Source organism: Numenius arquata, chromosome 24 (assembly GCF_964106895.1).
Source record: "Numenius arquata chromosome 24, bNumArq3.hap1.1, whole genome shotgun sequence".
NCBI lineage: Eukaryota > Metazoa > Chordata > Aves > Charadriiformes > Scolopacidae > Numenius > Numenius arquata.
The window spans coordinates 7,168,617-7,192,985 of record NC_133599.1 but is presented as its reverse complement, the minus strand read 5'-3'; the positions used below and the strand labels follow the sequence as shown (position 1 = coordinate 7,192,985).

At 57.1% G+C, this 24,369-nt stretch overlaps 1 protein-coding gene across 2 annotated transcripts; it reads right to left on the bottom strand.

Moving 5' to 3' along the window:
- Nucleotides 1–1,880: 1,880 nt before the first annotated feature.
- On the bottom strand, nucleotides 1,881–22,628 carry ARL8A (ARF like GTPase 8A). Of its 2 annotated transcripts, XM_074163332.1 has the most exons (8): nucleotides 22,615–22,628; nucleotides 19,482–19,605; nucleotides 7,158–7,238; nucleotides 6,292–6,365; nucleotides 4,564–4,657; nucleotides 3,297–3,364; nucleotides 2,228–2,298; nucleotides 2,057–2,106 (listed from the first exon to the last, which is right to left on the bottom strand). In XM_074163332.1, the coding sequence occupies exons 2-8, from the start codon at nucleotides 19,602–19,604 to the stop codon at nucleotides 2,057–2,059; spliced, it is 561 nt and encodes a 186-aa protein (XP_074019433.1). In that variant the 5' UTR covers nucleotide 19,605; nucleotides 22,615–22,628. The 2 variants fall into 2 exon arrangements, with proteins under 2 accessions (XP_074019432.1, XP_074019433.1); XM_074163331.1 differs by lacking the exon at nucleotides 22,615–22,628 and having other exon boundaries at nucleotides 1,881–2,106; nucleotides 19,482–19,817.
- Nucleotides 22,629–24,369: the final 1,741 nt, after the last annotated feature.

Sequence of the window (24,369 nt, the reverse complement as noted above, 5' to 3'; positions counted from 1 at the left end):
CAGCATTGGAGCAGGGCCCTGCACTGCCCTGGGACACGATGTGGGGGCAGAGGAAGGTCTGGCAGCTGGAGGTCTCCGAGCTCATCTTTGCACCCAGACCAAGAAAATGAGGCACCCAGAGCAGTCAGAGCTGGCTATGGCACCTCTTGGGTGAGCACAACCACGCAGGTGTCCGGTGCTCCTGGGGGACAGGGACCCTCGCCCTACGCTCAGCACCGAGGAGGGAGAGGTGGCAGCGACAGCGAGGCAGTAATGTGACTGCAACCACACCCCCAACGCAAAATTGTTAATTTATTATTATTAGGAGGCAAAAAAATTGTACAGTTACAAGAATCATTTCCCAACAGAGGTCATATCTGAGCCAAAATATCTCTTAAAAAAAAAAAAAGGGGGATAGGGGGTGACAACACTTTACAATTCATTAAATAAAAAAAAAAAAAAGAAAAAAAAAAAGAAAAAGGAAACCTCTCTTTGTGCAATTCTGCAAAAACGAGAACAGAAGAGAAACCCCGGCCTCACCGCCCCAGAGCTGAGCAGGGGAAGGGGCAGCAGGAGGGGCCTCGCAGCCCCCGCCCCTGGGCCACTGCCACCCTCTCCCAAGCCATGAGCTGGGGACAGGCAGCTGCCTCCCCGCTGTGCCGCTGTCCTGACCCTGACCCCCCTATTCACCCACCCTCCCGATGCCAGCGCGTCCCCCCCAGACTGGCTCCCAACAACCTGGCCGGGCCCCCCAGGCTGTGTCTGCAGAGACTCAACAACTCATCACACGGCACAGATGGGCACAGCCTTCCTGACCTCCCCCAAATTTCCTCTCGCCCTCTCCCCACCTGCAGACAAGGACCAAACCGTGTTCCCCCCCTCCTCAGCCCCACCGCCCCTGCCCCACTGCTCCACACGTCCCCCCCCCAGCCAGGGCAGCAGAGCTGGGGGCCAGCACAGGGCGCAGGGCACGGGCGCAGGGCAAGCAGAGCATCCCCCTGCCCGATGGGCAGCTCTGCAGGAGCACAGGGCGCTCACAGCCCCCCGCACGTCTCCATGTGTCCCCCTCTCCCCAGGCCCCCTGTGCCATGTCCTCAGCTGGGGCAGAGCCAGCAGCCCTCAGCCAGGTGCAGGCAATGCCTTTTGGCACATGGGGAGCCAGCGTGGCGCCCCCCAAGAGACTAACTGGGGCCGAACACCTCTGGCAACAGCTGGGACAGGCAGGGGGGCCACCGGCATCATTGCCCCCCCCCCACTGGCACTGGCCCCTCGGATCGCAGCCCCAGCACAGCAGAGCAGCAGGACTGGGCAGTGGGGCAGGATTCGGCCCAGGCACGAGGACCGGGGACACACGGGGCAGTGGGACAAGCGGCTCAGGGCAGTGAGGGGTTGGGGCAGTGGCCACGGCAGCTGGAGGTGATGGGGGAGAGGGGAGGCTGATGGCAGCGGGTCATGACTATTCCCTGTCACCCTGAAGGGGTGAGGAGCCCAAGGGGGTGGCATCGCCTCCCCCCAACACCCTGCCCATGGGGCTGAAGCCCAAGAAAGGGCAAGGTGGGGATGGTCCCAATCCCCTCGGGATGCTCCCGGCCTGGGGGTACAGGCAGGACACCCAGGGAAGGGATGAGGGAGCCCCAGGGGACCTGCCCACAGCCTGGCACAGCCCCATCCCCAAGGGGTTGCCTTCTGCCACCACTCTCATCTTCCTCCCAGTGCTGGCCCTTGGCCAGCCTCGGGGAGCCCACAGCCTTCCTACCACTCACAGGGCCCAGTTTAGCAACAGCGCTATCACTTAAATTAAAAAATTAAAATATATATACATATATATATATACTGTATACACAGACAACAACAGAATAGTGCCAAAATGGGAGGAAGAGACAGAGAGAGGAGAGGAGGGCAGAGTCGGACATTTTCTTTACAATAAAAACAAAGGCTCCACCTCAATGCGAGTGGAGTCTGGGGTCCCCTAAAAATACCCATCTAGAGAGAGAGCTGGAGGGACAGAGCAGGAGAAAGAAGGGGCATGGGCTTGTACAATGGCATCTTCCCGATCCAAGCCGCGGTCCACGGGTTCTCAGCTTCTCCTAGACTTTGAGTGCTGGATAAGCCACTGTAGGGTGATGTCTGTGAAAGCAAGGGGACACTTACAGCCTCTCCCTCCGGCTGTCACCCCCTCTTGTACTCAGGCAAACAGGATGGGCACGGGCTGCCCCCCCAGCGCCGCACCCCCAGCCTCACTACTCACCGATGTTGTCCTTTTCTTTGCAGGAGATTGAGTAGCAACAAATCTCTCGGTCCTGGATGGCGGAGAGGTTCCTGCAGGAGAGGAACAAGCTCTGGCTGCAGACCCCCAGGGCTACGCATTGGCAGCGACAGCAGGTGCCTCCTGGCAGCCTTTTCTAAGGGTCCCTTTGGACCCCAACTCCGAGACAGGGGCACTTTGCAGGGGCAACATCTCCCCAGGCTCCTGAAGACCTGCATGTGGGTTGGGCGAGGACACCAGCACACTGTGCCCATGACTGATGGCCACGTGTGGTCTGTGGGGGTGACACGATGGGACAGGAGGGAGTCGACCCCAAGGAGAGCCTGGCGATGAAATCACACAGCTTCCCTCCCTACACCTGGGCTGCACGGCCCTGTGGTGAGACAGGGCAGGCAGGGTTTGGCACAGGGCTGGCAGGACGGAAGCTGCATAGGTGCTCACCAGGAGATCCCTGAGGGGTGGCCGGGGGAGAGCAGAGATGCCGCAAGTCAGCACAGTGTCCCAGACCTCCAGCTGCAGGGGAGGGAATTGCTGCCGGCAGCGTGGAGGTGGGCAGGGGGCAGCACCAGCTGCAAGGAGGCCATGCATCAACACGGCAATGGGTGGCAAAGTGAGGGAGAGGTACATGGTGGTGTCACCCACTGGAGCAGGATCCAACCTCCAAGCACAGAGGGCTGCCAGGGGTACAGGGCAGAGCTGCTCTCCAGAGGGTGACAGGAGCAGCACCGCACGGAGCCCAGCTCCACCACCCAGCGTCGGGCCGTGCCGGGCCCCAACGCCACCGTGTGGCACATGAGACCCAGCCGTGGCACTGGCGGCCATGGGTCCCAGCTCCTCCCCATCCCCACTAACGTCACCTCTGCCAGCCACTGCCTCAGGATGTCCCCAGTCACCCGTTCTGCCAGCCCACCCCAGGCACCGTGATGCCACCCTGGCTGGGGAAGGAGTAGCAGCAGAACGTGGCAGGGTGACCCTGCCGGCGGGGACATGACAGGAACAGGGGGGTCACACTGTGTCACACTGCAGCTGCTCAGGCCACCAGCACACTTACATCTTCTCAATGAGCTCCTTCTCATCCAAGGCACCGGGCAGGTCTCGCTTGTTCCCCAGGACTAGGACCTGCAGGAGAGGAGAGGGGATACCTGAAGCTCCTGGCCACCACACCAGGCGGGAACCTGCTTCTGTCACCCAGAAGCACACCCTGCTTGAGATGCAAGACAGTCCTGGCTACTTCACCAGGGTGTGCCCAGATGAAGAAAATCCCTTCAGTTGGCAATCAGGGGGCACGTCAATTAACAGCCTTAATTAGCCCATAGACAGCATGTCCTGTGTACTCTCCAGTCCCAGTGAGAAGCTGGCCCCACAGCACATCCTTCCTGAAAGGCACCAGCATCTCTCGTGCCATCTAGGACGTTCTCCTAGGAGCCTCTTGCTGTCTTTGAGCAAAAAATCAAGTGAAATGGCTAAAACTGACATTATCAGAAAGGAGTGAGATGCAGATGCCGTGCAGAACCTGCTCTCCGCAGGAAGCCAGTCCAAAAAAGCAACGGCTGTTTGCATCATGCACTGTTCTCTCCTTACTTCAAGGCTTTTCACATCCACAAAGGCATCCTCAGACTATGCAAGGAAAATAATCACCCGGCAGGATTCGTTCATGCCTCTGGAGTGTGCCATGCGACTGTCATCTGACAAGGACAGCACTGAGGCTGCAGCTGCTTTCCCGGGGTGAGCCGGGGCCTCTGCAGCAGCACAGTAACGCAGCATCCCCCAATTTAAATTTGAAGATTTGCTCTCAAAAAAGAGCACTCAGAAGGGCAGCAAATGCAGCACGTTATGTTGGGAGCTTAATTTAGTTGGCAGCGAATGTTTGGGATCTGAGCAAGATCCCCAATTAGCTCTTTTCAAAGGGTGCCGATTTTGGATGCTCCATGAGCATCCCGCCCCGGCACATGCAGCATGCCCCGTGCCACCTCCTGCAAATGCCACAGCACAGCAGCCACTCTCCCAGGAGATGAGACCTTAATGTCCCACCATAAATAAGGTGCAAATTCATGCGAGAGGACAGATCTCACAAATCGAGGGTTTTTTTTGGTCTCTTCTCAAGCTCGAGCTCTGGTTGGCCCAGCCCTGGGCTAGAAAGCATCATTGCCCCAGCTCCCGCAGAAGTGGAGGGGGGAAGGAACCACTCCTCCCCAAGGAAGGTGTTCCCCCACCTCAAATCTGCTCTGCAAGATGCAAGCCCCTGGCTGCAACTCCTGGCAGGCAGCAGCCCGGGGACCGCGAGCAGCTGGGGGGGACCTATCCAGACAACAGCTCACCGGGATGCCCTGGAGCTGCGGCTTGTCGAGCAGGTTGTGGAGTTCATTCTTGGAGGCCTCTATCTTCTCCTGGTCGGCAGCATCCACCATGTACCTGCAAGGGAAGGGACACTCCTGAGCACAGGCACCGAAGTCCCTGTGCCCCGGTGCTGTGCTGAGGTCCATGCCACCACCAAACCTTGCTCACGCAGCAGCTGCATTGCCTCCTCCAGCTTCTGAGCCAGTGCATGGAGGTGATGGATAACAGGATCCTTCCCCCAGGACCCCTCTTCCCAAGGAAGGCTGTGGGGCTGAGAGCCCCTCATGTTTCCAAGGGAAATGGGGGACCTCCCTGTCCCTATCTCCACAGGGCTCCACCCCTGTTCACAGCAGGGACACAGCGGGCAAGGAGAGCCCAGGTACTGCCTGGAAAGAAGAAGCTGCAAAACACATGTTGTCCCCAAGTGCCCAAGTAAGGCTCATCACAGAATCACAGAATGGCAGGGGTTGGAAGGGACCTTCAGAGATCATCTAGTCCAACCACCTGCCAAAGCAGGGTCACCTCGTGAACACATGGCAGCTCCTTATGGAGACACCCAGAACAGAGGACAACAAAATGTCGACCCAAGATCCTGGCAGGCGGAAGGACCTGTTCATCCTCTCTAAGGGAGCAATCCTGGGCATGGGACATAGAGCAAAGGACACATGAAGCCAGCAGTCAGCAACGCTTGCTCTGAGCAGACAGGGGAGATTTAGGGAAGGATTTAGATCTTACAGGTGGACACTCGTCCTGCAAAGGACATAAGTGAAGCCAAAACTGGGGAGAGGAACTGATCAAATCAGCCTCTATTTTAAAGATCAAGAAGCTGGGAGAGAAGTGAGAACCAACATCAAGCTTCATCAGGCCTTGTGGGGTTTATTAAATATAGGCTCTTCAGCTACAGAAGCGCTGAACACAGGAAAATGTATGGCTGTACCAAGAGGGAGAAGGAAAAGTACCACCCAGGCACTGACCTGAGCCTTCGGCACGCTAGACGGGGGGGAGAGCTGAAGGCAACATAAAAAGGATGTGACGCAGCTCGAGGTGAGGAAGGCAGACAGGACCATGACCTGGATGGCCACCGGTCCTTTCGTTTCCTCTCAACCAGATGGGCCACTTTGGAACAATGATGAAATTATGGAAGGAGGCAGTAAAAGGAGTGGAAAAAACAGCATTTTTTCATTTCCAGCAAAGCTCACTGTAAGAAAAAGTGTCAAGGACATGTCCCAACATGGTGACAATCAGCAAGGGTTGTCCCAACAAGCAGGACAAGTGGTCCCTCACTCCTCCTCACCAACAGTCGGGAGGGGCAGTACAGAAACCCAGCCCTCCAGAGTCTCAGGGCATTGTCAGATGGTGAAGATCACATAAATCTGATTTTCTAATTGGGTTTAAGCAACACCGATGTGGTCTTCTAGGGTAAATTCTTGTCTTCAGGAGCAGGCAGCCTGCTCCCCATGAGCATCTTGCCAGTCTCATCCCCAGCCTGGACTGCACTTACTGGAAAGTTTGCAAGCAGGGGACATGCAGGGACACTCGAGACTTGCTGACAGTCAGCAGCAGGCATTGCAGCAAAGGCACTGGCAGCTTCCAGGGCTCAGCGCTGCCCAGCACCCTTGTGTGGGGCAACAGGACCGTGCCCCCACCCGCTGGCGGGGCTCAGCATTGGCGCATGAGTGACGGGGTTCTCGGCTCCCAGGGATACTCACACAATGGCACTCACTCCGCGGCAGTACCGTTCCCACATGCTGCGAAACCGTGGCTGGCCACCGATGTCCCAGAGCTGTTACAGGGAGAAGGCGGTGTTACCACACTGTCTTGTCCATGACCCTTCCCCACACGGCCACCCAGACAGAGCACCAGGTGTGCACCAAACCCACCCCAACCCCTCCTCTTCGGCTCAAACCAAACGAGGAGGCTCGTGACTCAATAAAGAAAGGAGACGTTTCAAGAAGGGCAGCTGGAGGCTGTTGAACACCTCGTGCGATGTGCCTCGGCTGGCACAGGAGGAACCCCCGGCCCAAGCTGGGGGGCTCCTCCCCATGCCCACTGCACCTCCTGGCCTTTCACCAGTGCATTTGCCATTTCAAAACACACATTATGGTCTCAGAAACGTTTCTGCAGCAGGCAGAGATCCCCAATCAGCTTTTCAAGCCCTTCCTACTGTTCCTTCCCAGTCCAACCTGGAGCCTTTGAAAGATCCAGGAGGGGTAGGACCCTCCTCTCCCTTTGCTCTTGAGGCAGAGACCACCACTGCAAGCCACGACTGTTTTTCCTGGCGCTCCCACTTTCAGCAAGGTGACCACATCCTTGAGTCCCTGCCAGCAAGCCAGAGGTATAAGAAAACCTCCAGCTTTGCAGCCTGGACTGGCTCTTACTGTGGAGGTCTGGATCTCCTACATCCCTTCCCACCACCCCCTCTGGTAGGTACCTGCAGAAACCTAACAGGGCAGATCTTCCCAACTGCAGCTGGGGCTGCTGACATCTTTCAGCCTCCAGTGGAAGTCCCACCAGTCTCCCTTCACCCCACCTTTCATCCCAAGAGCCCACATTGGCAATAACATCTGCACTTTACCTTTATGGTAACGTTCCCCTTGGTGATCTTCCTCATGTTAAAGCCCACTGTTGGGATCATGTCTTCATTGAACTGTCCTGACTGCAAGGAACAAGGTGAAACAGCGTTAGGAGGCACGGGAACTCCGCCAGCCTGCCCCGAGCAGGGCAGCGAGGCTGCCTAAAGTAACACCAAACGCTCTGCCAGCCCTGCAGCAGGCGCAGCGCGACCCTCCTGCTGCACACCAGGAGCAAAATTAGAGCCAAGGAGATAAAATACCCGCAGGAGGGAAATGCTGCTGCGGCTGCTGCAGCTGCAGGGGATGCAGGGTGCCATGGGTGCCCCAGGGAAGTCCCCAGCCCCACAGTGAGCTGCTGCCTCCAGCACCAGCCCCACAGTGAGCTGCTGCCATCTCGGTGGGGTGGCAGAGGCTCACCCAACCCATCCCTTTCCAGGTGGGATTCCCAAACCCTTTGCGGTAGGATGCAGAGACCTTTGCCTGCTGCAGTGACCTCAGGTCAGCCATGCCAGGTCCAAACCTCTCCTGCAAAACCCGCCGGCAGCCCCGCAAGGATCGGGGTGCAGGCAGGCAGCCAGGCTTCCTGCCTGGGGAGCCACCTCCTGCAGTGGCTCCTTCCTGGCTGCAAGTCCCGGGGGCTCTGGCACATTTCCTGCTTCGAGTCATTTAATGGCCCAGTACAAACCAGACTGACTTCTGCTTTCCTGCATGCATGCTGCCTGCCTGCACCCTGCCCATCACGAGAGCCGGGTGCTCATGCTGGGTGATGTTGGGGGGATCTCCCTCTCCCCAGAAGCTGCCACCACGTGTCCTCCAGCAGCGCAGCTCCGAGTCACGTCAGGCATGAAATGCAGATTTACAACATTTACACTGTGAAACTAGGTTAGTCTTGTCAGAGTAGTGAGCAGAAGCGGTCTCTCTGCCACCGTGGGGAGATGCCAGCTCACCAGCTAACATGCCTGGCACCGCACCAGAGGGACAGGATGGTGCTGGTCTGTTAAAGCCCACTCCACCTCCCAGTTTTCTGCTCAAATCCCAGTGCCGTGAGATGGTCCTGGGCTGAGCAGCAAAGAGGGATGGTCCAAGCCGCCCCGGCAGCAACCCTGAGGCAGGGGGCAGGAATTGCCACAGCCCTTCACCCTCTGCCTCTAGCAGCCTCCCACCTCCAGGCATCCTCCCCGGGACTCAAAACAGGATAACCTTCTTTGCTTTTTAAATGCATCCTTGTGGAAGACCTTGCTGTGGGATGCCAGGGAAGCTGATGGGAAAGAGGGTTTGATAACCAGGATAACATGTTGCTAGGACTTTTGGCCAGCATTGCCAGAAACCTGCAGGAACCACCAACCACAGCCAAACTCATCTCAGCAGCTCTTTACTGGCTTAAAATCTGGGTTTCTTTAGGACTTTTCTGGGTTTTCTTTCAGTTAACACAAACCTCAAAAAGGGAAGGCAATTTATCTGTGTTCTGATAAGCAGAATTTTGTGCCTTGTTGAGCCAATGGCTTCTCCAGACCTACATCAGCAAGTCCCCAGGGTTTTCCTGACCTCGTCCAACGGTGCTGCAACTGTACCGCTTCCCTTTTTCATTTCCCTTTTGCATTCATCAGCAAAGCCTGGCAGCCAAGGGATCTCTGAGCCACAGTGCACCCAGAAACCACACCAGGGACTGGCGGGGAAGGACCCAGGGGAGAGGAGAGGAAGCAGACAGGAATCCCTCTACCACTGGTCGCCACAGGGAATGTCTCCTGTGGATTGAAGTTCAACACACAATTTGGCTTTATGGACCAAGTCTTAAGGAATTATCAGGCTTTGATCAGAAGACGTGGAGAGAAATCACTGAAGAGCTCTCGGAAGCTGCATGCACCTCCATTGGGGATCCCAGACCACACCACAGGAACTGCTGGCTGTGCAAAAGCCACCTGAGACACAATTCAGGAGCGATGGCTCTTCTAGGAAAGGATGGGCTGCAGGAGCCAGGAGTCACCTCCGCTTTCCTCCAGTAGAGATGGGAGCAAGCACACAAGGAAAGCACGGCCTTGCTCCCTGCCCCAAATCCTTCCCCCACCGCGGCACCTGCCTCCAGGCTGCCCACAGCCGAGGGGCCAAAACAAAACCACATGTGCTGTCCAAAGCTGGGCTGAGAACGTGACACATTGTGGTCCATGATGGCTGGCACGTGGTCCCTGCTGTCCTGGCGCCCACGGCAGCATCTTCAATGTGCTGCAATGTGTTCAGCTCCTTCTGCATCAGCTGCTCTCTGAAAGCAACTTTGAACAGTGGAAGCATGACGTCCTCTCTTCCCTCTCCAACTGCCCTAGATGCTGATGCCTTCGCCACATCTTCAACTTCCAGCAATCTCCAACTCCACTGCCAGGGAGAGTGGAGACCAGCCCAGCTGCAGGCATGCAAAAGCTTTGCTGGACACATCTTTCCTCCAAATTTTGGTTACACAATGGACAGCATCGGCGCTGACCCCGGAGATCAGGCCCAGCCGCACCAATCGCTTGGGAATGGGATTTCTCCAGGAGGCACAAAAATCCTTGTAGACAAGATGGATTTTGTGGCTACAGTGGGTGGATCAGGTCTTTGCAGGCTCTAGTTCATTGCTGGTTTTGCCAGGGCCCCCTCAGCACCCTGGCCAAATCACCCTGCCTCAGTGCCCTGGCTGGAAGACAAATGACCTTTCTGCCCAGCCCCACCACTTTCCAGTTGAGTTACTGGGAGAGGTGGCCAGGATCCAGCTTTTGCGAGAGTGAGTGGTACCCTCAGCTCACTCTTGAGCCACATCCTCTGCCACATGCACATGGATACCATGTCACCTGCCACTTCAGCCATCATCCCCTGCTCGGCCAGCACCCAGGACCTCAGCTCACTGGCACACACAAAGAATGAACCTCAGCCTCCACACCACAGCCACCAGCTCTGGCAAGCAGCATGCGGAGCCAAGGTGGCCAGGCCCTGCTCCTCACCACGGCCAGGCAGCTGTCACCCTCTCCTAGCACAGGATGACACTGCTTTGATGCGACCTGCTCTCAATAAATCACTGCTGGCTGGTTTGCAGCCCCATATCCCCAGGTGCTCACAAACAAGCCATTCCCTGGGGTCCGGAGATGGTAGCACTGAAAGCCTGGCCCCTGGTCATCTAAAGTCACATCTCCACCAGAACATGGTCCTCCGTGGGACAGAGGCAGATGTCCAAAGTGTCCTTGGCTGGATGGCTCCCACCAGCACCTGGACTATGCCCAGAATCACCCAGCCTCATGCTCCTGCAGGCATCTCCTGCTGTGTGGCATGGCGCCAAACTCTGTCCAAGCTCCAACACAGAGAGAAATGCCGGGGGTTTAATTTCTCACGTGGAATCTCCCCGACCAGCTTTGTGCACAGCGCAGGGCAGGAGCGCCTGGCAGCCAGGAGCTTCACTTGCAAAGCTGCCGCTCTTCCAGGAGTTAAAAAAGTTACTCCGAAACAGTTAAAAAAGACCAGTGGCCACTGCACAGGCTCGTTCCAGCCCTCAGCACGTCGCATTGCCAAGCAGAGCTGTCACAGCCCCACAGATGGATGCTTGACTCCAAGTACCCCACTTGGATGGGAAAAAGGCAAATTCAAGCCAAGCCTTTGCAACGCTTTTTCAACAGCAGGTCATACAACGTACAGCTCCTTGGAGCTCTGAGCACCGCAGGGCACCTACAGCATGAAGCCCTGTGTCCCCTGCAGAGCATGCACTGGAGGGGACAGGGCTGTCCCCGAGCGCAGCACAGCCTTCCCTGGGAACCCAGAGACCCAGGAAGGGGGGCTGCCACTCCGAGCCAGGCAGGACAGAGCTATCCCAGGGCCAGCAGCAAGAAGGAAGAACTACGCAGGTCTGAGAATGAGACAATCCTGACTTTCGCCCCAAATCCTCAGCATGCTTTGGTCTCAAATCCCTCTGTGCAGAGGGATTGTGCTGAAGGGACTCGTGTCAGCTAGACACCACCACCGTGGGCAGGCTGCTGCTGGCCCAGGCTTTGCGGTGCTGGATGCATACAGCCCCCACCAGCATCAGCACTACTTGATGGCAGCACAGGGTCTGTTACAGAAACTCTGGAGAAAAGCAAAAGCCTCTGGATGTAAGCAAAGCACTGAAAAGGTGCCCTCCTGCAAGTGCAGGGAACAATGTGGGACAGGACCAAAGCAGAGCTGCTCTCCACCACATATCCCAAGGCAACGCTGCAACACGGGGGCAGCAGGCAACACCTTCGGAGGACTACAGGTCCTTTGGGACAAGGTGAAGGTCACAGCTTTGCCCTTTCCCTCTTGAAGGAAACAGAAGCGGCCTCTCTGCTATTCAGTGTGCATCTTCAAACACAATGGACCCACACAAGCTGGCTACATGGTACCTGCCACCCTTGGGTCTGGCTACCCTGCTGGGCCCGACAGATGGCCCCAGCAACAGAACCTTGAAGACATGGTGGTCAATCCATCCCCAACCCATAATGTCTCCATGCCCATGCTCTGTCACTGCCAGCGTCCATCTGTCTTCTCCCCATGGTCCAACCCAGCTCATACAAACTCAGCACTGGAACAGCTTGGCCCAACTCTTGCTGCTGAGATTGTTCAGTCTCCCTTGGTCTTCTACTGAACTACAATACTGAGGTTTTCCTCTCTTCTTCAATCATTGCTCCGGCTCCTTGGAGACCTCCAGCCATTGCCCTGTTCTCAACTGGATCTTCTCCCATCCCACTCCTTCCTCCCCCAAGCACAGCATCCCAAACCAGCCATGACGCCCCAGTCAAGGCAGGGGCAATCAGCAGCAGGGCTGGGGGTTCTTGCACCGTGCAGGACACTTGATGTCCCTGAGGGCACAGCACTACCGGTAGCTGTGCTGTAGGTCTGCAGCCTGGCCAGGACACAGGTGGCACCTCATGAAGACGCCTTGTGCTCTCCTTCCTGAGCTGGGTTTAATCACGGGGAAGCTGCAGGGAATCTCCTAGATGAGTCTGGCAGAGGTAATTATTAATTTCTGAGATAAAAAGCTCACCTGCACACACACAAAGGAGCACAAAGAGGCAAGAACAGGTGGACAAACCCAAAAAAACCCTGGTCAAGCTACTCTCAGCACAGGAGAGATAGAGCAGGTTCCTCTACCCACAGACACAACAGCAGGTGGGGAACCTGAAGTACGGCAGGGGAGAAGCACCTTGGTATTACACGAGAATTCTTCTGAGATGTCTATGGGAACAAACATGGGAAAACAGAGGGATAAGGGGACAAAAAGGGTTAACAGGCTGCTGGTCAGGATCTTTGGCCATGCCTCGTGCTCAGCCAGCATGGTCTGTCCTGTCTTCTTACCAAACTGCAGTCCCCTGGGTAAGGGTCTCTGTCTTCTGTGTTCATGTGTGTGTTTGGGGGTCTGAGCACCAGCAACTGGTCTCCAAACCAGGGTTCAGAGGCCCCTTGTCCCTTGCACAGCAACTGGAGAGAGCACGGGTAAGTGTGCAGTCACTGTCGAGCAGGTGGAGCAGCCCAGGAGCCAGAGGGTGGGTGTCCCCAGGGGCGAGACCGTAGGACAAGGTGGGCTGCTGGAGGCGCAGGACAACTACCAGAGCAACTGTAGGGTCTGACGGTCAACTCTGTGTGTGTGTGTCTGTGTGTGTGTGTGTATGTTAAGGCGGGCAGAGCTGGCAGCCACTGGTAAAACTGAATTTAAGTGAAATCCTTACTTTCTTCAAAAGGAGACAAAAGTAAATCTTTCAGCAGTGCCCATAGAAACCAACTCTTTCACCTGCTGAAGCTGCTGCTCCTGAGAAGTAAACCATGAGAGAAAATCTGCATAATGGCAATAATTAAAAAGCAGGCATAATGAAGCCCGGAACTAGAGCAATGTTGATACATTCTCCACTTTTAGCGGAAATGAGGACTGCGTTTGTTTTTTCCATTGGAAAAAAAAAAAAAGCAGAACAAGAAAAATGGAGAACCAAGCAGTAGGTGCAGGCTGTGGAAAGAGAGGAGAAAGCTGAGGACAAGGACAAACCTGTCAGGAGGCTGTAGCTGGTGGACTTTTCACTGAAAGGCCTGAGAAAATGCAGGAGATTGCTCCTTGGCCACCTGTCCACAGCTCTGAGCCTGCACAGCCATCGGCTCCCGATGCACATGTTGTTTGTCCCTCTATGGCAGCGAGCATCCATCAGGCACAGGCGCCAGGTTTTGAGATCCTACCTGGCCTGACTCTGCCCATTCCCACCAGGCCCTTGGGCACCAGCTCCTCCCTCAGACCTCTGCAAAGCACACAAGGACACTGAGTCCCACCACATCTTCTCAAGCAGTACCTAGCTTCGCTGCAGGGGTAAAGGCTGATCGCTGAAGGGTTAACAAAACAGTGATACATCCATATGGGACCTCTCAGGCGAGGGGCACCAGAGCAGAGACCGGCAGTTGCTATAAGGACCAGGCAGAGAAACAAAGCCTCCGCTGAGCCTGGTAGACCATGGTTATTCAAAGCTGGATCAATCTCCAAGGCTGCCCTGCTTTGAAAAATCAGAGATCTCCAACCCAGGCTGCTCAAGGCTCATGCTGCTCTTTAACTTCACAGTCTTACTGGTGTTTATATTCTTCTGAGGCTGCCTTTTAACTTCATGCTAATTAAAAAAAAAAAAAAAATAAAAAAAAATTACAACACTCCTTAGCAGGTTTTTGCTATGTCCGGACCTCGGGTGATGCTGAGGGGGAATTCAAGGACTACGCTTGGGTTTTCCAGGATGCACCGGTGCTCTCGCCCAGTGGACGGCACTCACTCCACAGGACAAGTGTGGCTGGGCAGATGCCTCCACACCCGCTCAGCCCCGACACCTGCACACGCCTGTGCCCAGGAAAGCCCAGCAACGGACACAGAAGCCCCAAATCCCATCACCTGGGTGCAGCGTGATGCTGGTGCGCACCAGCCCCGGCATGGGAGAGTTGCTCTTCTCACCTGTGCCCTGGCAAGGACACTTCAATGAGCCCTAAGCACGGTTGTCCTCTGCACCAGGGACAAGGGGCCTCTGAACCCTGGTTTGGAGACCAGTTGCTGGTGCTCAGACCCCCGAACACACACATGAACACAGAAGACAGAGACCCTTACCCAGGGAAATAGAAATGCAGTTTGATACAATAGGACAGACTGTGCTGGCTGAGCACAGGGCACAGCCAGACAAAGGCACTGACCAGCAGCCTGTTGACATGCAATGGGCCCTTTTTATTCCCTTATCGCTCTATTTTCTCACGTTTGTTCTCACAAACGTCCCAGAAGTCTTGTGAAATACCAAGGTGCTTCTCCCTTGCTGTACTTGGGGTTCTCCACCATGCCTCCGAGGAATGGCTTGGAGACGTGCCACAATAGTGTTTTGTTTTCTTCAAGGCAGCCTGAGCACGGCACAGAGCATCCCACCAGGCTCACTCCCTCTCCGAGCATCCCCAGAACCCCTCACGGTGCACAGCAGGTCCTGCAAACCCTCATTCCGAGCTGGGCAGCAATACAGCCACGGCTCTTCTGGCAAAACCCAGAGCACAGGCAAGAGCCTCGTATCCCCGATACACGGGGACTATGCTCGGAGCAAGCCAAGTGGCTTTACTCACCTGGGCTGCACAGAGCATCTCTGGATTGAGTGGCACTGCGGTAAGCTGAGGGCTGGTGCCGAGGATGCCGGGTTGGGTAGACGGTAGATCTGGTAGATCCAGCTGCAGGCCGGATCCTGGAGCACCCGAGGGGACCAGCTCAAGGCTCTGCAGCATGCTGCGCTGCAGGGCAAGCAGATGGGCTTGTTTGGGGTTTCTTGCCAAGCAGGACAGAGATGCTGCCACTGCCCACCTGAAGGACTCTGGTCAAGCCCTTCAACCTGCTTACATTTCTGGTCTGGACAACGTGACCCACGCTCAGGCATCACTTGTCCACACTGGGACCAGTACTGTTTAACATCTTTGATGACATGGATTGCAGGATGGAGTGCACCCTCAGCGAGTTTGCTGATGACACCAAGCTGAGTGGTGCGGTTGACAAGCCTGAGGGATGAGATGCCATCCAGAGGGACCTGGACAGGCTAGAGAAGTGGACCCATGTGAATCTCATGAGGTTCATCAAGGCCAAGTGCAGGATCCTGAAGCTGGGTCGGGGCAAGCTCTGGTATCAATACAGGGTAGGGGGTGGAGAGCAACTCTGCCAAGAAGGACTTGGGGGTGTTGGTTGATGAAAAGCTGGCCATGAGCCAGCAACATGCACTGGCAGCCCAGAAAGCCCCCCACACCCTGGGCTGCATCCCCAGCAGCATGGAGGGGGGGGGGGATTCTGCCCTTCTGCTCCGCTCTGGGGAAATCCCCCCCCCAGTGCTGCCTCCAGCTCTGGGGCCACCAACATCAGAAGGACAGGAACCTGTTGGAGTGGGTCCAGACAAGGCCATGAAGACGGTCCAAGGGCTGGAGCCCCTCTGCTGTGAGGACAGGCTGAGAGAGTTGGGGGGTTTCAGCCTGGAGAAGAGAAGGTGCAGAGGAGACCTTGTAGTGGCCTTCCAGCACTTAAAGGGGGCTTATAAGAAAGACCTTTAAGTAGGGCCTATTGCAATAGGACAAAAGGTAACAGTTTTAAACTAAAAGAGTAGATTTAGACCAGATATAAGGAAGAAATCTTTTATGCTGAGGGTGGTGAGACACCGGCCCAGGTTGCCCAGAGAGGTGGCAGATGCCCTATCCCTGGAAGCGTTCAAGGTCAGGTTGGATGGAGCTTTGCACAACCTGATCTAGTTGAAGATGTCCCTGCTCATCGCAGGAGTGTTGGACTTGATGGCCTTTAAAAATCCCTTCCAACCCAATCCATGACTCTATGATCCCAGAAAAAAAGCACTGTCCATTTTTTCTTAGTTCATGCTGACAGAGCTTGCAGCAGCAAGGGAAGACAGTGCCCCAGCCAGCTCCTTCTCCTCTTCCAGAAACATGGAGAAGCCTCCCCCAAAAAAACCTACCACCTTCTGTGTTAGGAAGTTCAGGTGCAATGGAAGCAGCTGTTGAGGGCTCAGACTCTGCATCTCAAGGCAGAACGAGCACCCAGCAGGACCCACATCCACCTCCCACCCCATCCTGGCTCTGCCAGCCCCTACACAAGGGGCGCACCCAGAGTTACTGGGAGAGGTCGGTGCCAGACTGACTGGTGAAAATGCATCAGAATAAGATCTCCTTGCTTCTCCCTCAGCGTCTCCATGAGCATCTCTCTTCTCTACCTCCCCAGCAATCCCTGCAGACCTTGCAGGACCTCCCCTCCCAGGCTCAGACACCCAAGCGCACCCTGCAGAGATGGGTCAGCAGAGGGGGACGGTGGCTCTCTGGGAACAGGTGGGAGCAGTCACTGAGTTCTGCGGTCCTCCAAGCTGCTGTCGGGACATGCCTCCACCAGCAGCGCTGTTGGAGAGCTGGCCAGCTGCCACAGCATCCATCATCCTACCTGATGCCATGAGGCTGACGTGGTTTCCTCTTGCAGCATTGATTTGAATCAGTTTCTAAGTGGAGTACAAGTGCAGGATGCTGCCCCAGTTCCCCCACCATGCAGGTCCGACACCCCAGCACCCAATCTCTGTGGCTTTGCTCCCTTGCAAGGTTCTCTAGCGCAGGCGGAACACATGCAATGTTGAATCAAAAGCAGCAAATCAGTCACTTTTTCTAAACACGTCCTGCACTGACAGGTTTTGAGCCCCAGCATCCGTTGAGGGGCTTTCAGCGCCCTCAAGTCTTGCCCTCATCAATCCTAGACTGGGGAAAAGGCAACTAAAAGCCCTCCAGCTTCAGGTTAAAACTAAGACCAGGTGTGTTTTACAGCCTTTCAACTCCTCCTTGCACACAGGACTTCAAGCTTCAGCTCCCAACAGCCAGAGAAAGGAAAAACAAGCCCTAAAACATAAAAACCCCAGCCAGGTGACCCAGAAGGAGTCATCCTCTCCAATGGTGGCTGCCTTCAGCCAAGCCTTTGCCCAGCGCAGTCACGGCTCTGGGCTGCTGTAGGAAACCACCCAATCTTCCAAGCAACCGGATTCCATTTTTCAGGTGCAGCTAAAAATCCTGGAAGATGAGGACAGTGCCAACACAGAACAGCTCCAGCTCCAGTGCCCGTATCGCTCTGCAGGCTGGGGAGCATCACCTGCACCTGCAGAGATTTCTTGGGAGATCTCTCCAACAATTCCAAAATCTGATACCTTTCAGTTCAGGTTTTTCCCCTCCCCAAAGCCCAAATCACAGCTATTTCCCCTTCTCAAAGGTCAGCACCTCTTTTTGGTGTGCATCTGCCACAAAATCTGAACTTTTCAAATAAATTCACATACAGAAGCAAAACTGCAGCAGAGTCTGAGCTCCTTGTTCAGCACCCTGAGCCTGACTCTCTGCAAGGCTGTTGAACACTCCACCACAGATCTCCTGATGCACCACCAGACCACGAAGCCAGCTTCAGCCCATGCACGGAGAGCTTCCCTCGAGAGCTGCTCTACGTCCTGGATGTCACTTTTCCTTCCACAAGCAATCTGGCTAAGTGGAAAGAGCCCTGGTGCATGGGTCTTGCGAGCTGGATCTTGCACATAGCAAAACTGCCAGGTAGGAAGCATTTACTTGCAGAAGCAGGACCCCCCGACGCCCATGCTAGACCTGTCTGCTGCAGACATGGCTGGGAGAGGAGGAGACACATGGAGATAGGGAAGCCGGGCTGGCAAAAGAGCCGTTGCAAGAGGATAAGGACCATCCCCAGTGATTTCCCGCCCTGTTCAGGAAAAACAGCCCAGCAGGTTTGGGATAAAGCTCCATTACCCTTTAAAGCTTATCCAGTTATTTAAAAAGGTGTTAAATTACTTTTCCATTTTTAATGCAGCCTGTGTTGCTATTAACAGGCTAGCAGTGTATGGTGGGTCCAGAGCAGGACCTGTCCACGTGTGTCACAGCCGTGTCCCACCCCAACATGGAACTGTAAAAAAGGACTATTAAACACGCAAATGGTGGGGACACAGTCAGCCCAAAAAAGGACTGGTGCTCGTGGTCACTGTCTCAGAGCCACAAAGCTGCCTGTCCCCTGAGGCTGGCATGGGTCTGCTGGGAGAACCACACGAGACCTGAGCACCGAGTGGTGACTGCCAGCAAAACAGCTCGAGAGCAGGAGCTCCATAGTCTCTGGGGTAAAAAGCATTTTAGGGTGTCCTCCCTCTGCCCCTGGGCACTTCAAGAAGGACGTTTCCGTCCCTGTAGCACCCGGCACCAAGGGAAACCCTCCCGGGGAGCACAAGTGCAGTGCAATGAAGCCTCCAAATTAGCTGCAAAATCACCTTTGACAGCCCAGCAGCTTCCAGTGCCCCGAGCAAGCAGAAATAACTCGCTGGGCTTTGGAACCGAGGCACCGAGTGAAGTAACGTGCACGGACGCGGGGGGCGACGGGGGAGCCAGCAGAGCCAGAAGATCTGCATCCGCCTCCCTCCCTGAACCCCCCCGGGAGCGACAGCCCAAACCTGCCCCTTCCCTCGCAGCGTTGTGTCTGGAGAGGGCGAGAACAACCCAAAAAGCAAGAGAGGAGACTCCAGTCGACCACCCCCATGGGTGAAACTCCACCCTGGGCTTCGGGATCCAGGGCCCCCCATCTCCTGCTCTTCCGCCAGATCCAGGGACCCCGTAGAGGAGGCCGGGGCTGAAGGGTCCCTGGGGCGGGTGTTGCTGCCCCGTCGGGGCACCCACGAAACGCTGCAGCTGGTGGGTGCTGGCCGAGGAAGGGACGGAGGTCGCAAGGCAAAGAACCTCCTACACCGGCCACCAAGCAAAAAACCCTGGCGGCACCGAGCCCGGCGGGGTCCTCCGTGGCGGCTGGGCCCAGCCATGACAAAGCGCCCGCTGTGGAGGGGAGAAGGACAGGAGCTTCCCCGGCTCCCGGGGCCGGGGCCCCCGCGACGCCGGGCGGCAGCAGCCACCCAGGGACCGGCGGCGGCCAGCGGCGGAGTCCCGGCCGGGAAGGGCAGGCGGGGGCCGGGATCCCGCCGGGGCCTGCTCCGCCGGCGGCCCCCGGGGATGCGAGGAGGAGAGGTTTGCCTGGGCCCTGCCGGTGCTGCCGGGCCTGCACCGCTCCCCGCAACCTGCACCCACAGCCCGACCCCGCACCCCCCGTTTCCTCCTGCGTGTCTGGGCTGGGGTGCAATAGGGTAGAGTAACCCTGGGGACAACCGGGGGGTGCGTGGCGGGGGTGCGGCGGGGGGGGGTGCACGGTGGGTGCAACGGGGTGTGCAGGGAGCCAGGGTTCCGCCCGGGGGTAGGCGCGGAGCCGAGCCGCTGCCCGGGGAGGCTGGGGGAGGGGGGCAGGCGGGGCTCACCGCGATCACGTTGACGAAGGTGGTCTTGCCCGAGTACTGCAGCCCCACCAGGGTCAGCTCCATCTCCTCCTTCCAGAACAGCGCCCGGAACCAGTCCAGCAGCTTGTTGAAGAGCGCCAGCATGGTGCCAGGCCGGGCCGGGCCGAGCGGGGCCGAGCAGGTCCGGGCCGAGCCGAGCAGGGCCGAGCGGGGCCGATCGAGGCCGAGCCGAGCGGGGCCGGGCCGCGCCGAGCGAGGCCGAGCTTGTCCGGGCCGTTCGCGGCCGATCGAGGCCGGGCCGAGCCGCTGCCTCCGCCCCGGTATTGTCCGCGCGCCGCGCGCCCTCCTGCCGCACCGCCGCGCACCGCCCCGCGCACCGCGCGCGCCGGGTGGGGCCCGCGCGCCACCCGCCGCCACCGCCGCCCCCTGCCGGATGGGAGGACCCACCGCACCGGCACCGTGCCTGCGGTACAGCCTGGCCCGGCACCCCGCACCCCGGGCAGCCGGCACCCCGCACCCCTACACCCCCGACACCCTGCACCCCCACACCCCGCACCCTGCACCCCCGGAACCCCTACACCCCCTGCGCCCCCACACCCGGCACCCGGCATCCCTACACCCCCGACACCCTGCACCCCCACACCCCGCACCCTGCACCCCCGGCACCCCCACCCCCGGCACCCCCACACCCGGCACCCTGCACCCCCGACACCCTGCACCCCCACACCCCGCACCCTGCACCCCCGCACCCCGGGCACCCGGCACCCTGCTCCCCGGAGAGCCTGCACCCTGCACCCCCTGCACCCCCACATCCAGCACCCCCACACCCTGCTCCCCGGACACTCTGCACCCCCAGTACCCTGCACTTCTGCACCCCTGCATCCAGCAACCCCAGCACCCTTGAACCCCTACACCTGCACCCCACACCCCCTGCACCACTGGCATGCTGCACCCCCAGCACCCCTGCATGCCCCCACGCTGCATGCTGACACCAGGCACCCCCATACACCCTGCACCCAGCACCTCTGTGCCCCCTGCGCCCCCTGCGCCCCCAGCACCCCTGCAGCTTGCACCCCCAGTTCCTCTGCAGTGATCACCCCCTACACCCTGCCCACCAGGACTTTTGCAGCCCCAACAGCACAGCAGGCTGGGCTCCTGCACCATGCACCCCTGAACACCCATGCCCTGTGACCCCCCCAACCCTGCACCCCCTTTACCCCTGCAGCCCGCACCCAAACCATCCCTGCACTCAGCACCCCAGCACTCCCAGCACCCCCAATACCCCCGCACCCACCACCTCTGCACCCCGGACACCTACCACATCCTGCACCCCGCACCCCGGTACCCTGCACCCCCAACACCCTGCACCCCCAGCACTCCCACCACCCTGCACCCCCACCACCCCTACACCTGGGAGCCTTGGCGTCTTCTTGATTCCTACACCCTCTGCACCCAGTGCACCCAGACCCCCATCACCCCCTGTGCCCTTTTCCACCCAGTGTCCTCTGCCCCTGGCACGTCCTGCACCCTGGGACAGAGCCTCTGCAGCAGCCGGCACCTGCCCGCTCCAGCCACACCAGCTGGGCAGACCCCCAGTCCTGCACCCTTACATGTCTCCTCGCTTGGACCCCAGCTCCCCCAGGCACCTAGAGGGTCCCTCAGGGCACCCAGCACCCTCAGCTGGGCCAGCCTGTGGGGAGGGCAGGCTGCGGCCCCTCCACCGTCCCACTGTTGTGACCTGCCTGAGATATGGCCATGGCAGGGGCCAAAGCGGCTTGGGTGGCGCAGCAGGAGCCACCCCTCTGCCACATGTGCCCCTTCCTCAGGGCTGGTGAAAGTAGCCATATCGAAGTGCTGGATGCTGCGGAAGGAAGATGTGGCAGTGTGACACCAGCGGTGGCGTGGGTGAGGTCCCAGCTCCCGAGCCTCAGCAGACACTAACGGGTGAGATGAGGGTGACCTGGAGGTCACTGTGGTGTGAGGCAACCTCATGGGCACAAAGGGGACGACGGTCACCTGCTGGGTTTTTTTCAGTCATGGGACAGTCACTGGTGGTGTAGATCTGGAGGCTGTGCTTTGACCTGGCCCATTGCCCTCAGGCCTCAGTTTTCCCAGGCAATGGGCTGCACACGCTTTTGTACTTTTACCCTTTGATTTCTCAAGCCCTCTGCAGAGCCAGGAGCCCAGAGCAATGTCACAAGAGCTGATGAGCAATTTTCCACATGCAGAACGAGACGCAACCCAAAGTCACAACTTCCTCCAGGCATGTTTCTATAAGACCAGGGATGTTTCCAGGGATGATCCCTATAAGACAGGGATGTTTCTACAGGACCAGAGGAAATGGTCTGAAGTTGGGGCAGGGGAGGATTACATTAGGTATTAGGAAGAATTACTTTACTGAGAGAGTGGTCAGGCACTGGAACAGCCTGCCCAGGGAGGTGGTGGAGTCGCCATCCCTGGAGGTATTTAAGAAACGTGTAGACGTGGCACTTCAGGGCATGCTCTAGTGCCCGAGATTGTTGGGTTGGGTTTTGGTTTTTTTGTGTGTGTGTGTATGGTTGGACTCGATCTCAAAGGTCCTTTCCAACCATGAAGATTCTGTGATTCTATGAAGATATTCATACAACGTGCTGCAACACCAGCCTTTAGAGATCAGGTTGGGCCCTGCAGCCTCAAAACCCCCTCATTTTCCCCCAGCTAAGCTCTGCTGGGTTGCATGGGATGCTAAGCTGCTCCTGCACTTGAAATACATGTGCTGGCTGTGCTTTTGCTCTGCTTTGCCCTTTCATGTTGATGCTGAGTGTCCAGGGAGCCCTGGCTGGCTCTGCAATGCCAACAAGGCTGGGTGACATCCAGGCTGGATTTGAGCCAGCCCCAAAGTTGCAGCAGTTGTTGGGGAGAGCCTGCGTGCAGAAGAGGTTGCTCAGGCTCCCACAAGAGGAGGATGCTGAATTCGCTGCTGGGGCTGCCTGAGACTAACGCACGCGCACAGGAAATAAAGAAGTTGAACTGGAGTTGGATCTGCCTCACAGTGGGTATTGCAGAGCCCATGACAATTAATGGTGGGGAAGAGTTTCCATCAACTGCTGTAAGTCACTGGGAAGCTGCCTTGTTTTCAGAGACAGAAACCATTTTGTTTTCAGAGCTGCTGCATCCTGCTAAAGATCCCCATGCTCTAAAAGGGAGGCCTAAGGAAGCAGGAATATCGTTGCTTTCTGTAATTACTCCATTGTAGCTCCTCCTCATATCAGTAAAAAATTACACCGTCTTGCATGTAATTTCTGCCTGAAGATGTTGGGTTTTTTAACAGATTCCAGCCCAGGGAATGTCCCTACACCACTTTGGGGCTTCCCACCCAAAATGCCTGTGGCACTCGAGTTGTTAGCAGAGATTTCCTCCTGATAGCAGGTGTTACTGCAACCCCTGCCAGAGAAATTGTCCATCCAGTGCTCAAACAAAACACACCCCTCACAGCAGAGATGGGAGCTGGATGAGTCCATCCCCACGCTGGGAGAGACATGAGTGAATGAGCAAAAAAACCCCTTTTCACTTACTGGTTCCCCCCTGCCCATCCCCATTTCCCTTATTCCCAGCAAGGGAAGGGTCTCACACCAGCCGTGGCAGGTTTGGAGGTATCTGGCTGTTCCCAAGCTCTGCTCCCTGCAGAGGAGCCATGGAAGCACACGTGGGGATGCATAAGCTGGATCTGGTCCCTGCAGCTGTACCTCTGCAGTGCTGTCCCCCCATGGCCTCCATGCCAGGAGTGTGGGACTGGGCAGAGCATCTTGAGTAAGAGCTATTACCACTCCAGGACCTCCCCAGACAAGAGCATACTTGAAATTCCCAGAAGGCTTTGATGTGGTTGCTCATCCAAGTTCCTTAAAGAAACTGAATTGTCAGGGCTGTGCTCCATGTTACTGTGGGGTAATGGATGGCTTATTCTCCATGTTCTTCTGTCTCACTGTTTAACCACCGAGTTTCCAAAGACCAGCACGAACAGGTGTCACTCCCATGCCCCACAGTGTCCCTGATGCTCCCAGTCACCAGGTCAACCTGTCCATCTGGTGCTGGGTGAGGGCTCATCCTCTGTGGGGCCCCACCTGCTGCTGGTGCTCTCATGGACCCTCCATGAGCTCCTGGGACCCCAGTGCTGCCCTTGCAGCATCCTTGTTCCCCAAGTGCTGCCTTGAAATTTCTCCTTCCTGGGTGATGGCTTGGTCATTGATTACTTGAAGTCTATGAGGATGCTGTTGGAGATTTGCCTGTAGTTACATTGCTTGCCTGAGTGAAGAACTGTTATTGAATACCCAAAATGCTGTATTTGGGCACATCATACCCCAGTGCCCTGCTCTTCCAAGAAACTGGCTGAAGCGGTGCCCTGTGGCAGCCTGCAGTGGTGTGCGCTGTGTTTGATGGGGATGCCACTGGCGCTCTCCGCAGCTGCAGTGAATTTGGACCACCTTGGGTCTCCCCGCCACCAGCAATGCCTGTGTGTGCCACTAAAGCGATGCGCAGCATGTGGCCACCATGTTCTTTTCTCCCATCCTAGGCAACCTACAGCCTGGCCAGTTGTCACAAGGGTAGGAAATGAATTACCAGCCTGGGAAACCCAGGCCAAAATTACAGTCATGTGGAGAAAGGGCTTTTTCTGAACCCTGGGGATGACCTGGCCTGCCAGGGACATGATTCACAGGAGTCTGCAGCCCAGGGCCCCCAGTACCAGCTCCCTGCCCACTGGGTGGGAATGTCTGAGTTGCACATCCAGCAAAGCACAGAAATGCCATGAGAAGGAAAAACACAGCTGGGTCCATGCCAGGGTTTTAAGGGAGGGGAAAGAGGAACAGGAGCAACCTCAGCCCTGCTGAAACCCCTGGCCAAGCTTACGGGCTTAATCTCAGCCCAGGGCATG

Coding starts and splice junctions, on each gene's coding strand:
- ARL8A (XM_074163332.1), bottom strand. CDS start 19,604: ATGCTGGCGCTCTTCAACAAGCTGCTGGACTGGTTCCGGGCGCTGTTC. Junction 6,366..7,157: donor AGGGGAACGTTACCATAAAG/GTAAAGTGCAGA, acceptor TCCCTGTAACAG/CTCTGGGACATCGGTGGCCA. Junction 2,299..3,296: donor AAGGAGCTCATTGAGAAGAT/GTAAGTGTGCTG, acceptor CCTCTCCTGCAG/GAACCTCTCCGCCATCCAGG.